Below are 15,634 nucleotides of genomic sequence, written 5' to 3' on the forward strand. Positions count from 1 at the left end.
GAATTCTCTCGATCGAACACATTAAGCTAGAAGTGACAGAAAAAAACGTGAGTCTATGATTATTATATATAGAACTTAGAAAATTATTTATCGTAAAGCTAATTCTACTTACGGATGTATAATTGGTTGGTGTTTAGAATACGCTAAATAGATATATAATCAATGATGCGTATAAATATAATTTGACGTAGATTGTATCGATCGTGACAGTACTTTCACAATGTCAACTGATAAAATGATAATTGTCATTCCAGGTTAGTATTATTTATTAGAAATTTTACAGTGAAAATTTAATTTTGTATTTATTGTCATAAAAATATTTTAAATATGCCGAGATATATCGAGAAAGAACAAAGACTAATATTAAAATTATTAAATTATTTTCAGTTAGAAAAAGAGATATTACGATCCTTCAACTGTCAAATTTAACTAAAATGTCATGCAATAATTCTTGACATTCTTAAAATCCTATATGACGTCAAAATTAGTGACGCACTGAAAGAACGGTTTGGGACAGACTGTATTAATATTTTACACCTAACTCGATGTTTTACACTAACTACGACTACTATGTATTTTTTTTTTTTTAATTATTTTTGATTGAATATTTTCACGGCCAACCTAATAAAAGTTTATCTAATTGTTGTTGCAATTTATGTTTGGCTCAAAGAGTTACAAATAACACAAATGAAAGCAATTAGGTATAGGGAATGCTTCAGAAATAATAAATTACCCTAAAATAACATTTCATTACAATACTAAAATACAGGTTGTCCCATTTAAGAAAACTAAGAAAATTCCAAGAATATACCAAAATTGTAAAAAAACCTGTACATATATACACATGATTCTCTATCATACACAATACATATACAACACACAACACACGTTCACTAAACAGGAACCCTATACACACATACAAACATTTACAGCATATATTAACAATACTGAACACTTATAATAATCAGAGATTGAATTTTCCATGAAGCAAAACATCCCCCCTCACATCTTTTCAGCCAAATATGGCTGTTGCTCATAACACCGTGGGCAAAAGTGAATCTTCTTCTTCCTTCTTGTATGTAGGCTTTAAAACCTGTTTCTTCTTCAATATTAGCCAATATTAGCAATCTTAAATTGTTTAAATTAGCGCACCATCTTTTTGTTGGTCTGCCAATACTTCTTCGTCCATTTGGTGACTTATCTCGTGTTATTCGTACTATCCTATCCTCTGCCATTCTACTACGAACGAACATGTGTTCGTTCCACTTCTGTTTCCGTTTTGTCACCCATCCATTTATGTCTTCTACATTGCATGATCTTATGTTTTTGCTTCTCTCCCTATCCAACAGACTTTTCCCTGTTATTCGTCGAAGTATTTTCATCTCTGTTGTTTCTAGTAGTCGTCTCGTTTTAGATACGTCAGGTCTTGTCTCTGCCGTGTATGTTAATATAGGTCTAATTGCTGCTTTATAGATTCTTGTTTTGTGTCGTGTCTTAGGTGTTTGTTCTTTCAGATTGTGTCAATAAGAGATCCCGTCGCTTTACTTGCTTTTAAGCTTTGTTGTAGTACTTCTTTTTCAACATCTCCGTAACTAGTTTTATTTATTCCCAATATCTAAACCTTGCTCCCTGCTTTATTATTTTCCCATCAATTTCGATTTGACATCATAGTGGGTGTTTAGATGTTGTCATACATTTGGTTTTTTCTGCTGATATTATCATATTGTATTTTTTGGCTGTTGTATTGAAGATGTGTGTTAATCTTTGTAGCTCGTCTTCTGTCTCGGCGATTAATGCGGCGTCGTCTGCATAACATAATATTTGAATTTCTTTGTTCCCCATTCTGTAAACATGACCTTTACGAGTCAACCTGTCTGACTCCGCTTTGTACTGGTGTTCACTGTGTTAATTTTCCATTTATCTTTGCCTGTATTCGATTATGGAAGTAAATGTTTTCGATGGTTTGTATAATATTGATTGGTATGTTTCTTTTATATAGTAGGTGTAAGACGTCTTCGACTTGGATGCGATCGAAAGCCTTTGTCAGGTCTATGCAACATAGATATGTTGGTTTATTGTACTCGATCGCGTTTTCTGTGATTTTTCTTAGTATAAATACGGCGTCTACTCAGGAACTTCCAGATCTGAATCTTGTTGGGGTCTTCTTTATCTCCTTTCTTGAACATTGGTATCATTATGCTGTTTCTCCATGCGTCTGGTATCTTGCAGTGCAATATTAGTTTTTGTATAAGTTTTGTCATCTCTAGGGCTATACTTTCTCCTCCGTGTTTTAGAAGCTCGTTGGTTATTCCGTCTGGTCCTGGTGACTTTCTATTTTTGAGTGAATTTCTGGTTATCTCTACTTCCTGACAACTGATTTCTATTTCGTGTCTTAATTCAGGTGCGTTATTGCGTTGATTATTATTTTCCTTTTCTTTAAACAGTTTCATCAGGTATCTTTCCCATTCGTTTGCCGGTATGTTATTGTATTCCTTCAATTCTGCCATTTCTTTCCGTTGGTTTCTGATGAATCTCCATATTTGTTTTTGTGTACCGTAGAAGTCGCTTTCCATCCTTTTTGTAAACTGTTCCCGGTGTTCATTTTTTGTTCTTCTTACCAACTGCTTTATTTCGTATTCTTCTATAGGTGTCTCGGGATTCTGAAGTATTTGATGTTTCGTACTTCGTGTAGGCCTCTCGTTTCTCGTAGATATATAGATATGACACTTAGTTTTTGGTAGTCCATTGTGATGTTCATATGTATTATTCTTTCGGAGATATACCGGCAGTTATTTATGTTGTCTTTAAACTATTTATGGACAAGTATACCTACGCCTGCTCGTGCTCGTTCTTCTTTCTTCACTCCAATGTATGCTAGAAAATATTGGTTATAGTCTCTTTGACCTTTATCTTTCTTCTTGATTTCTTGGATTGCACAAATGTCTTTTGTACATTTATCAGTTCTTCTATTATCTCTTGGACTTTGTTGTAGAAAGAACTAATGTTCCATGTTGCTAATCTGATTGTGGGCTAATTTTTCCTTTTCTTTGCGTGGTTCGTCATCTTAGGTTCCTTCTGGTTCCGAGGCTTTATATCGGTTCTTTGAGCCTTGTTTTCTTTTACAATGGGTAGGATGCTCACCTTGCCCATCAACCCTCCTCTTTTATCCGGGCTTGGGATAAGTGAAAAGTGAATCAACCTCCAATTATGTTGACGTGATATAACCTTGTCAACAATATTGGCGGTTATACACGCCGTTTTTCAACTAAATTATTTAATAATCTTTTTGAGACCGATTATATCGGAGTGAAAATCGAACCGCCAAATTTTTTAGGTAAAATATAATTGTCACTACAATAAATTGTGGCTCATTCCCACATAAAAATAGTATTTAACTATTAAAATAAGTTTTCAAAAGAAGAAATTATGTAAAACATTTTTTATTATTAACAGATTACCATATCAGAATAACATTGCAACTTACCTACAGCTTTACCTGTCGTCACCACGGCTTTTCCAGTAGACGCCATCGCTTGATTTAATTTCCTACCACTTTCGGTATTCTGCATCGTACTAAAACACATTTTCCATATAATAATCAACTAACTTAAAATATAAGCGGTACAAAAAAGAAGAAATTGAATTAAACAGTCAAAGATCACTCTAATCTTTGTATCTTACACGCACACATCATCAGTCCTCTATATTCCGTTTTTTAAGCGTACCCGACCTCCAGAATGGATATGGAGGAGTAACACCGAGCCACAAGCCTTCATTTTTTGACGTAATGCTCATCCATTGGTCGATCTAATACACCAGCGTATTCCAGTCAAAGTAGAAGATCCATTTAGAATTTTAAGCAAGTACGTTTTATTTTCTGGCCCGGGCCTGAGCCATCGTCAGATAGATCACTCACAGTGAACTGAATGCGATTCTTCTTAAACTTCTTAAACAATATTCTATCTACCATGCAAAGCCAAATATTCCTCAAGAACAAGCTGGATTCATGCCGGGAAGAAGCTGTGGCGATCAAGTCCTCTCCTTAACAACATTTATTGAGAACGGATTCCAGAAGAAACTTAAATCCGTAGCAGCTTTCATAGACTTGACGTGCGCCTACGAGACAGTATGGAAGAAGGTTCTTTTATTTAAAATATACCAGATGGTACCAAGCCGTTCGTTCAACAGTTTGATAAACCAAATGCTAAGTGACAGACTTTTCCAAGTACACCTAAATGGGAAAAACAGTAAGTTCAGAAACCTGCAAAACGGCTTACCACAAGGGTCAGTTATGTCTCCTCTTCTCTTTAATATTTATACGTCAGATGTATCAACTACCACCTTGCGCCAATTTATTTATGCCGATGATATGGCTCTGGGTGCTCAAGAAGAAGACATAAAAATCGCCGATCCACCATAGAAGCAGATCTAACTACTGTTAACAGATGCCTTAAGAAATGGGACCTACAACCAAACCCATCGAAGACTGAAGTAACAGCTTCTTTCCATCTTAACAACCACAAGGCAAATTACAGACTAAACATAGAATGCGATGGAACCATTCTAAAGCACAGTTCGAACCCAAAATACCTCGGTGTAACTCTAGATTGTACCCTAACATTTAAACAGCATTTGGAAAACACTTCGACAAAAATAAAGACCCGCAATAACATTATTCAGAAATTAGCCAAATACATCATGGGGGTCTAATGCAGAAGTCATCAGAACGAGCGCGCTGTCCTTAGTATATCCTACTGCAGAATGTTGCGCTCCTGCCTGGCTAAACAGTCATCACACAAACGTTATAGATACCCAGTTAAACCAAACAATGAGGCACATAACGGGAACTATAAAGCCCACACCAACCCAATGGCTTCCAGTTTTAAGCAACATCGCTCCATCAGCAACAAGACGACTAGTCGCACTTAACATCCTAGTTCAAAAATGCCAACAAAACCCAGCACTACCGATAAATACAGACATCGCTGAGCTAGACCAAAGTGAGTTAAGACTGAAATCCAGACATCCACCTACTAGAACTGCTACAAGATTGGCTGATTTCACTACTGAGGAGCACTGGATGGGCGAATGGAATCCAGATATCAGAAATGCTAATCTCATAGAAAACCCTAACCTAAACCAGACGGCTTTTCTCTTCCTCGTCGTGAATGGTACAACCTTAATAGAATACGAGTTGGTCATGGAGTTTGGAACAAGTCTCTGAACCAGTGGGGTATAAATGCCAGTCCAGGATGTGACAAATGCAGCACTGTTGAACAAACAATTAACCACATCGTCTTCGAGTGACCAGCCACCAAGTTCGTTGGCAGTCTTCAAGAAATCCATCAACTCACTCCCAAGGCAAGAGATTGCTTCGAGGCTGTAACTTTCGACTTTAATAATTTTTATTTTATATGTTCTATGTTTGTGTTTTCTTATTTATTATTGTTATTATCATTATTTTTTTAATGTAAAACTGCAATGTGTAAAGTTGATACGAATATATATATATATATATATATATATATATATATATATATATATATATATATATATATATATTGTAACGATTGGGGTTTATAGAAAATAATTTATAAGTTATATACTACATAATATTGGTTATAAAGGGGTATTTGATTGTTTTAAATAGGTTATATACTGGAGAATTTTGTAAGGGTATATTTATGTGAGGGCATTTTAATGGATTGGCATGTAATGGTTGTAAAAGGTTGTATTTTAGTAATTTTAATGTTGTAAATAGATTTAAGTGAGCCATGTGCCTAGGCAACCAACTATACATACTCCAAGTGTCAAATTAAGAATCATAATTACGAGTATAAGTGGGGTTATATTGTTTGAATTGTGTATTTTATTAAATTAGAGTGTTAGTTACTAATTTAATTATATATTCTGATCTGAAAAGCCTAAATGTAAACAAAATTATTAATAGAAAAGAATGGAATTCTCTGGATCTCCGGAGATGGCCATGTTTGCGAAATGGTTTGTTCCAGAAAATTCAGACAAATAGTTAATAGAACAAAATAGAACATGATATATTACGAGATGGTTCTGGAATATCCGAAAGATATAAATACCCGTGATTTGGATTCAAGATGGGAGTTTTTGAAAGTTTTTAGTCAGAAAAGTTTTAGATAGTGCAGTCAGAAGAGTTTTTAGGCAGTTTTTAAGTTTTTAGTCAGAAGTCAGGCCAGTTTATTATGAAAGTTAGTAGAAAGATACAATTAGTTAGTGAATATTGAAGTAAATTGTTCAGAATTTTCAAGAAGTCAGTCAGAAAAGTTTAGTAAGAAATATGAAAGTTAGTTGGAGTCAGTGAATCAGGTAGAAATAGTCGAATTGTTTAATATAGTGAGTTAAATGAAGATTAAAAATTATGCATATAATTAATGCACATTTATAATTATACACAAATAATTATTGAAGATAAAAAAAAGGTATATTGGAAGAAATTAAATTATATTATGGTTGGAGATTAGTATAAATCAACTTATAATAATTGGATATTGGTATATTGAAAAGAAGAATAAATAGAAATGCTGTTTGCTGGTTTGGTTGGTGGTGTATAGATGCTGGTGAAGAAAAATATATCTTAAATTGGTAGAAGCTGATAATTGAAAAAAGTAATTTCACAAAAAACAAGGATAACTGAAGTACGAAGACATTCAGTGGTGATTAGAAGCTATATACTTAGTGGAAAATAGTTCATTTAGGCATTCAGTGAAAGAAAGGTACAAAATTTTGTTAATATAATTTAGTTAGTGTCATAACAATTTAAATTTTGAAGATAGTTTGTTTAAATTTTAGATTGTCTATAGAATTTAATTAGTTTTATAAGAATATCAGTTTAAAGATAGTTTATTTTAAATTTACATTGACTAGGTTAGATATATATGTGTGTTTCATAATAGTTATAATAAAGATAATTTAAAAAAGTACTTACAAGCTAATTCTATGAGAACCGCGATAAAAACCCTATATTATTAAAAATACTCATTGCTCATCATTCAAACAAAAAAACACATCATAACAATTTGGCACCCAACGCGGTGGCTCTCTATTTAAAAGAATTAGTTTGGAAAGATAAGTGCTCTCATATAATTAAATTAATTTTCATTAGAAAGCAAAAATTATAGAATTTATTTTTAATTATATTTGAACAAGTAAAGTCTCAAAATGTCTCAAGGAAAGAAAGGTACAAGAAGCAAAAAGAATGAAGAAGATGTGGAAGTAGAAACACAACCTATACAAGAGGAGAGTTTAGTTCAAGTTCCACAAGATACTGCAGAAATGAATCCAGAAAGAGAGGAAAATGTCAATATGGCAGCTTTGATGTCATTAATGATGCAGATGAACAAGACAATGGAAGAGAATTCAAAAGAAATCAAAGAAGACATGAAAAAAATGGAACAGAAAATGGAAGAGAATACGAAAAAAATGGAAGAGAATTCAAAAGAAATCAAAGAAGACATAAAAAAATTGGAAGAGAATTCAAAAGAAGTCAAAGAAGACATGAAAAAAATGGAACAGAAATTGGAAGAGAATTATAGAAAATTAGAAAAGAAAATAGAAGATAATAATAATAAAATTGTAAAACAAATGGATAAAAAACTTGAAGCTGCAGAGAAAAAAGTAGCAAATGAAATAAAAAGTATACGGAATGACTACAAGAAAAGGATAGACAATGAGAGGACAGAAGTAAAGAGGATTATTCAAGATAATAAGATAGATATAGAACAGAAAATAGAGTTACAGAAATGTAACTTAGAAGTAAAAATTAACGAAGACAGGAGAAACACAGAAGAAAAATTAGACGATATACAACAAAATATCCAAATAAATTGTAATCAAATAAGAAATGTGGAACAGAGAATAGATGATATTTCACAAATGAGAGACATAGGGAGACCTTACTTAAATTTAACAAATGAGACTGGGATTAAATTCTCTGGTAATATAAAAAATTTGCATCCTAGAGTATACATAAATAGTTTAAAACATAAATTAAGATTTGTGAATAATATTAATGATATTAAAGATTATATTAGAGTGACATTAAATGACAATGCAGCAACTTGGTTTGCTAGTATTGAGAATGATTTAGATAATTTTCAAACATTTGAAAATAAATTTTTAAATTATTATTGGGGTGAATTAGAGCAAGCCAAGTTTAGAGAAATTCTATATTTTGGAAAGTATAATCAAAATTTAAAATCAAATATGGTAGATTATGCATTGAAATTGATAACAGTTGCAAAATATTTAGAACCACCACTTAGAGAGGATGAAACAGTCTTAAATGTATCTAGACATTTTGATGCTGATGTTGTGCAAACCGTAACTGTACAAAATATTCAAACAATAGATAGTTTTATTAATTTTATTCAAAGAATACAAAGAGGCAATATGACAAGTAATAATAACAACAGAAAAAACAATAACTTTCAATATAATAAAAATGAGAATCAACAATATAGACAATCATATAACAATAACACTAGGTATGGTGATAATTTACAAAATTTCAATAATAATAACAGTAATCCAAATAGACAGAACTTTAATAATAATACTAGTTATAATAGACAAAATTTTAATAATAATACTAATTATAATAGACAACATTTTAATAACAGTACTAATAATAATAGACAAGATTTTAACAATAGAAGAAATACAGAGCGACCTAACTATAACAGACAGGTAAATTGTGTTCGAAGGAATAGAAGCTGCGAAGACAGGGAACGAAATAGTACAAGGCAAGAAAATGTGAGTAGAAGTCATAGTAGGGAAAGACATAGGACATCAGATCCAAGTGGTCAGATACAATCTGACAATTCTAATAATCAAAATTTTGTGCAGTAAACTTTCTGAATTACAAGTTAGGCCATTGCTATTATGAAAAACCTTCTGAATTTATTTCTTTAGATGAGGATAAAATTATTGACTCTATTAATTTAATTTATATAAATGCTTTGGCCAAAAATAAAATGATTAAAATTATGATAGATACTGGTTCAGAAAGTACTTTAGTCTCGGAGAATTTTATTTTTAATACATTAAAACTATCAGATATAATAAAGATTCCAAAAATTAAAATTGTTGGTGCAAATAATAAGAAGTTGGGTGAAATTGATAAACTAGCCAATTTTAAAATTAATATTCTTAATAAAGAAATTAATATGCAAGGATTTATTGTCAAGGATTTATGTGTTGATATATTAATGGGAAATGATGAATTGGAAAAGAAGAAAGTAAAGATAGATTTTGAAGAAAAAATGGTAACTTTGGAAGGGCAAATAATTAAATTTATGCAGAAAGATGAGGTAGAAGAAGGAATAAGAGTTGATAGGATATTATTAAAAGAAAATAATGATGTTTATGAAGAAGAAATGTATTTTGATGATAGGGAAATGTCCCAAAAGAATGTAAAGAATAATTATTGTAGTGAATATTTAAGGAATGGAAATTTTAAGCAGATGGATGCCTACGAGGCGGAGTGCGTAAAATTGGAAGCAAGGAATAATGAGTACATAATGAAGAATAATTTTATTTGTAAAGAAGAAGATATGATGAAAGTTTTAAATTGCCCTGAAGAATATAAATCAATAGTCATTTCCATATTGCAGCAACACAAGGGACTTGTCAATAAAGAAAATAGAATTGCACAAAATTATATCCATAGTATAAAAGTTAAAGAAGAAAAAGATTTTAAAACAAAATCATACCCAATACCATATAAATACAGAGAAGAAGTAAACAAAACAATTAATAATATGTTAGAAGATGGGATCATTGAGAAGGCAGACACACGTTTTATTAACCCCATAGTAGTAGTACGAAAAAGATCAGGTGAAATCAGGTTATGTTTGGATGCAAGGAATATTAACAAGATTACTGAAAAGCAATTTGAAGCACCAATGAGTATAGATGGAATATTAGGAAGAATTACAGGAATGTCATTTTTCACTAAAATCGATTTACAGCATAGTTTCTGGTTAATACCTCTAGAAAGAAAAAGTAGACAGTATACAGGATTTCAGATAGATGGAGTAGTATATCAATTCAAAGTAGTACCATTTGGACTTCAATCATCTTGCAGTGCTCTATGTAGATGTCTTCATGATATTTTGGATCAATATGAACATTTTGTAATTCACTACATTGATGATATATTAATTTTTTCTAAAACGGCTGAAGATCATGAGAAACACCTAAAAATTATAATAAATAGATTAGACAAAGTTGGACTAAAAATAAATCAAGAAAAATGTACATTTTTTCAAAAAGAAGTCATATATCTAGGTTATAAACTTAACACTAAGGGAATCGAAATGGATCCAGAACGGACACAAGTCATTCAGGAATATAAAACACCACACAATTTAAGAACTTTAAGAGGATTTATTGGAATAATTAATTATTATAAAAGGATGATACCAGATCTAAGTATAAAAGAAATTCCATTACTTGAACTACTGAGAAAAGGTGTAAAATGGAGATGGGATCAGAGAAGAGAACTAGCATTCCAAGAGATTAAAAACATTTTTCTGTCAAATTTGAAAATATACTATCCTGACTACACACAGCCATTCATATTAAGAACAGATGCATCAATAGAGAGATTATCAGGGGTATTATTACAAATACATGATGGGGTCGAATACCCAATACAATTCATTTCAAGAATTACAAAGCCACATGAAAAGGGTTACTCAGTTTCAGAATTAGAACTAGCAAGTATAATACACTGTGTCACAAAATTAAGATTTTATTTGTTGGGTAATGAATTTACTATAGAAACAGATCACCAAGCTTTAACGTCTATATTAAATAACAAATATGGAAACAGTAGAATACATCGGTGGAGTCTAATACTTAGTGAATACTGCTTTGAAATCAAATACATTTCTGGAAAATCCAATATAGTGGCAGATGCTTTATCAAGGTTAGAAAATACACCACAAAAAGGGCAGCGAACAATAAAAATTGGATTAAATCAATTAGTAGAAAGTACTGGATTATATTCTAAAGAAGAAATTATAAGAGATCAGATCAATTTGAGTGAAAAACAAAAAGTCCTTAGGAAAGATGGGGTATATTATAAAATAATAAATGGCATAGAAGTATATGTAATAACTAGAACTTTAGCAAAGAAAATATTGAAAAATTTACATAACAATTATATGCATATTGGTTCAAGAAAGCTATGGATGCTATTTAGGGACAATTATTTTGCAAAGAATGACATAAGTATAGCAAAAGAAATTACTACCCAATGCCCAATATGTCAACTAAACAAAGAAAAGAATTTCAAAAACCAGAACACATATAAATCTAATGTTGTATATGAAAAACTAAATACAGTTTCCATGGATTTTATTTCAAATTTAGTTCTCAGTCCAACAGGAAAAAAGCATATACTAGTGATAGTTGATTTATATACAAAATTTATTAAACTATATCCCTGCTCTAGAACAAATGTTAAAACATTAAAATTATATATTAATCAATTTTTCGAAGAAATAGGACCATTTAGAAATTGCATAATAGATAATGCTACATATTTTAACAACCAAAAATTTCGGACATTTTGTGAGAAAAAGGGAATCAACATTCATTTTACAAGTATCAGACATCCTCAGGCAAATCCTGCAGAAAGGTATATTAAAGAAGTTATAAAATATTTAAGGATACTGTGCCAAAATCAACACGAAACTTGGCAGCAACATATACCACAAGTAGAGTATTTTTTAAATAATACACATAATTTGAATACAGAGGAAGTACCAGAATATTTAATGTTTGGCCATATAGGAAACAGAAAGTGGATTAGTGAATATAATCAGGATATGTTAGAACAAGTAATGCAGAAAGTGAATAACCGAATTAGGAGGAAAGCTGAAAAATATATCAGAAGACAAAATCGAAATATAAAAAAACCAATCACATTTCAAAAAGGAGACCTAGTGTTAATTCGTTCACTTAGAAAAAGTAATGTTAAAGAAAACCGTTGTAAGAAATTACAACCAATGTTTGAAGGTCCATATACAATTGAAAATCAGAATGGACTAAATAGTTATGTGTTAATAGATGCAGAGAACAGACTAAGAGGCGTGTTTCACATCAATGACATTTTTCAATATCACGAAGAGATTGAATAATGTTTTCTATACCTTTAACACAAATATAATAACACTAATAACTTACTGATAGATCCATTTCATAGATAGATGGTAGATTTCTTTGTTGTGAATCAATTTGACATCATACTTGTTGAAATTTGTATATATGGAAATTAATTTGTACCCTAAAAATCATAATTTGGGGTTAGACACAAAATTGATACTATAATTGCTATAAAAATGTCTTTCTAATATAATAAAGTGGAAAAACTTACCAATTTATATTGATGAAAGTTATTTTGAATGGAAATACTTCCTAGATTTTGTCTATAAATAAACAGAACACAATATACATTATATTTTAATTAAGGTTATATTTTATTCTCTCCATTTGACATGACAGTTTGACCATAGAATAGCCGAACTGTGATCCGTTGTTCTCTGTTTTGACATAGACAGCGAACAGGGATGTATTTAACACATTTTAAATAAAAAAAAATTGATTTATTAAATTTAATAAGGTATGAGAAAATTAATATTTAAAAAAATAATAAGTAAATTATTTATTTTAAATATTATTTTTGGGGTATTGTAACGATTGGGGTTTATAGAAAATAATTTATAAGTTATATACTACATAATATTGGTTATAAAGGGGTATTTGATTGTTTTAAATAGGTTATATACTGGAGAATTTTGTAAGGGTATATTTATGTGAGGGCATTTTAATGGATTGGCATGTAATGGTTGTAAAAGGTTGTATTTTAGTAATTTTAATGTTGTAAATAGATTTAAGTGAGCCATGTGCCTAGGCAACCAACTATACATACTCCAAGTGTCAAATTAAGAATCATAATTACGAGTATAAGTGGGGTTATATTGTTTGAATTGTGTATTTTATTAAATTAGAGTGTTAGTTACTAATTTAATTATATATTCTGATCTGAAAAGCCTAAATGTAAACAAAATTATTAATAGAAAAGAATGGAATTCTCTGGATCTCCGGAGATGGCCATGTTTGCGAAATGGTTTGTTCCAGAAAATTCAGACAAATAGTTAATAGAACAAAATAGAACATGATATATTACGAGATGGTTCTGGAATATCCGAAAGATATAAATACCCGTGATTTGGATTCAAGATGGGAGTTTTTGAAAGTTTTTAGTCAGAAAAGTTTTAGATAGTGCAGTCAGAAGAGTTTTTAGGCAGTTTTTAAGTTTTTAGTCAGAAGTCAGGCCAGTTTATTATGAAAGTTAGTAGAAAGATACAATTAGTTAGTGAATATTGAAGTAAATTGTTCAGAATTTTCAAGAAGTCAGTCAGAAAAGTTTAGTAAGAAATATGAAAGTTAGTTGGAGTCAGTGAATCAGGTAGAAATAGTCGAATTGTTTAATATAGTGAGTTAAATGAAGATTAAAAATTATGCATATAATTAATGCACATTTATAATTATACACAAATAATTATTGAAGATAAAAAAAAGGTATATTGGAAGAAATTAAATTATATTATGGTTGGAGATTAGTATAAATCAACTTATAATAATTGGATATTGGTATATTGAAAAGAAGAATAAATAGAAATGCTGTTTGCTGGTTTGGTTGGTGGTGTATAGATGCTGGTGAAGAAAAATATATCTTAAATTGGTAGAAGCTGATAATTGAAAAAAGTAATTTCACAAAAAACAAGGATAACTGAAGTACGAAGACATTCAGTGGTGATTAGAAGCTATATACTTAGTGGAAAATAGTTCATTTAGGCATTCAGTGAAAGAAAGGTACAAAATTTTGTTAATATAATTTAGTTAGTGTCATAACAATTTAAATTTTGAAGATAGTTTGTTTAAATTTTAGATTGTCTATAGAATTTAATTAGTTTTATAAGAATATCAGTTTAAAGATAGTTTATTTTAAATTTACATTGACTAGGTTAGATATATATGTGTGTTTCATAATAGTTATAATAAAGATAATTTAAAAAAGTACTTACAAGCTAATTCTATGAGAACCGCGATAAAAACCCTATATTATTAAAAATACTCATTGCTCATCATTCAAACAAAAAAACACATCATAACAATATATATATATATATATATATATATATATATATATATATATATATATATATATATATGTATATATATATATATATATATACATATCTGACATTCAAGCATTTTAGTGTCTTTCATGTTGCATTCCATTCCATTATTTAGAAATAAAATATTCATTGGTGTGTTACGAGTATGCATAGTAATGCAAAATATATTTATCTAAAGAATTACTTACTGTGAAAATCTTAGCTTCATATCTGCAACTGACAGTTGTCCGGCAAACGGGTGGCCCGGGTGAACGTCTAATATCCCTGGATTGATTCCACTCAACCAAATTTTATAATTGTGCGAATCTCTCCATGCGGTTATAAAACTTGAATTAAAATGATCAATCTCTCGAGAACCATCTAAAAGTAACAACAAGGTTAACGTGAAAATAGTGTCCAATTTAGAAATACATAGATAGAGAATTTTCAGTATCATAATAAAAGAAAACATAAAAAATATTCTTTTTTCAAACTAATATTTAGGTTTTGTTTCGAAAATAATATATAGATTAATCACATCAACAAAGAATAATAATAGAATACCAACAGCTACCTTTGCACTTTTAAAAGTGTTAAGAATAGTGTATTCTTTATTTCTAATTTATTATGCATTTTTTTTCAGATAAGCACTTCCGTTTTACTAGAAATTACTTAAAACAGTTTGTTTCGTTTGTGTTTACGTTATTATAATAATAAAAGTTTAAAGTGAATCAAATTTTTTATTTAAAAAGTTTTTATTTTAAAAATGCAAGTGTTAAAATTTACCTTGCAACATGGACGTTCTTAACAAACACAGCAAATACACTCTAAACTGTGTCCTTATCCATTCATCTCCACCCTCCCAGCCAACACCATCCAAAAACACGTCATGGCGTTCTTCCGATACATGTTTCACAATGTAGTCGGCGAACCTATAATTACCAAAAATATATTAAGCTTATTTATTTAACTATTTAACAAATAAAAATATTGTTTGTAGCAAGTCAAAAATACATAGTATATAAAAAAGGAATATAAAACATAACTTAAAAATATCACAAACAAGAACACATATTAAACAGAAAAAGGATTATGGCAAAGTCACGGTAAGCAGTTCAGTGGATGTCCTGCAATGAGTCATTTATTCTTCTGAGCAGTAAAAGCAATGTTTCAGACGAGATATTTTTTTATAACTTTTTCGAAACTATTACAACTTAGCTGCTTAATACTTTGTGGTAAAACATTGCAATAGTTATAGCTAAGGCAATTTTTATCTGAAAGACGCAATCTACAGCGATTTGTTCGTAATGTTACGATAAATAATGACGTGTCATATGACTAAAAACTGTAAACATATTGCTAATATCATTTCTGTTCTAGTTATTTCGGCGCTCAGTTGAAAAACCAGT

At 30.2% G+C, this 15,634-nt stretch overlaps 1 protein-coding gene across 1 annotated transcript in view; it reads right to left on the reverse strand.

Annotated features, from left to right (window-relative positions):
• LOC140444969 (late secretory pathway protein AVL9 homolog) overlaps window positions 1-15,634 on the reverse strand; it is a 38,481-nt gene that overhangs the window by 3,575 nt on the left and 19,272 nt on the right. Inside the window, exons 8-10 of the mRNA XM_072536728.1 lie at window positions 15,012-15,157; window positions 14,435-14,606; window positions 3,485-3,573 (exon numbers count right to left, since the gene is read on the reverse strand). Coding sequence (XP_072392829.1) covers window positions 3,485-3,573; window positions 14,435-14,606; window positions 15,012-15,157 — 407 coding nt within the window. The remainder of the gene's footprint in view (window positions 1-3,484; window positions 3,574-14,434; window positions 14,607-15,011; window positions 15,158-15,634) is intronic.

Source organism: Diabrotica undecimpunctata, chromosome 7, assembly GCF_040954645.1.
Source record: "Diabrotica undecimpunctata isolate CICGRU chromosome 7, icDiaUnde3, whole genome shotgun sequence".
NCBI lineage: Eukaryota > Metazoa > Arthropoda > Insecta > Coleoptera > Chrysomelidae > Diabrotica > Diabrotica undecimpunctata.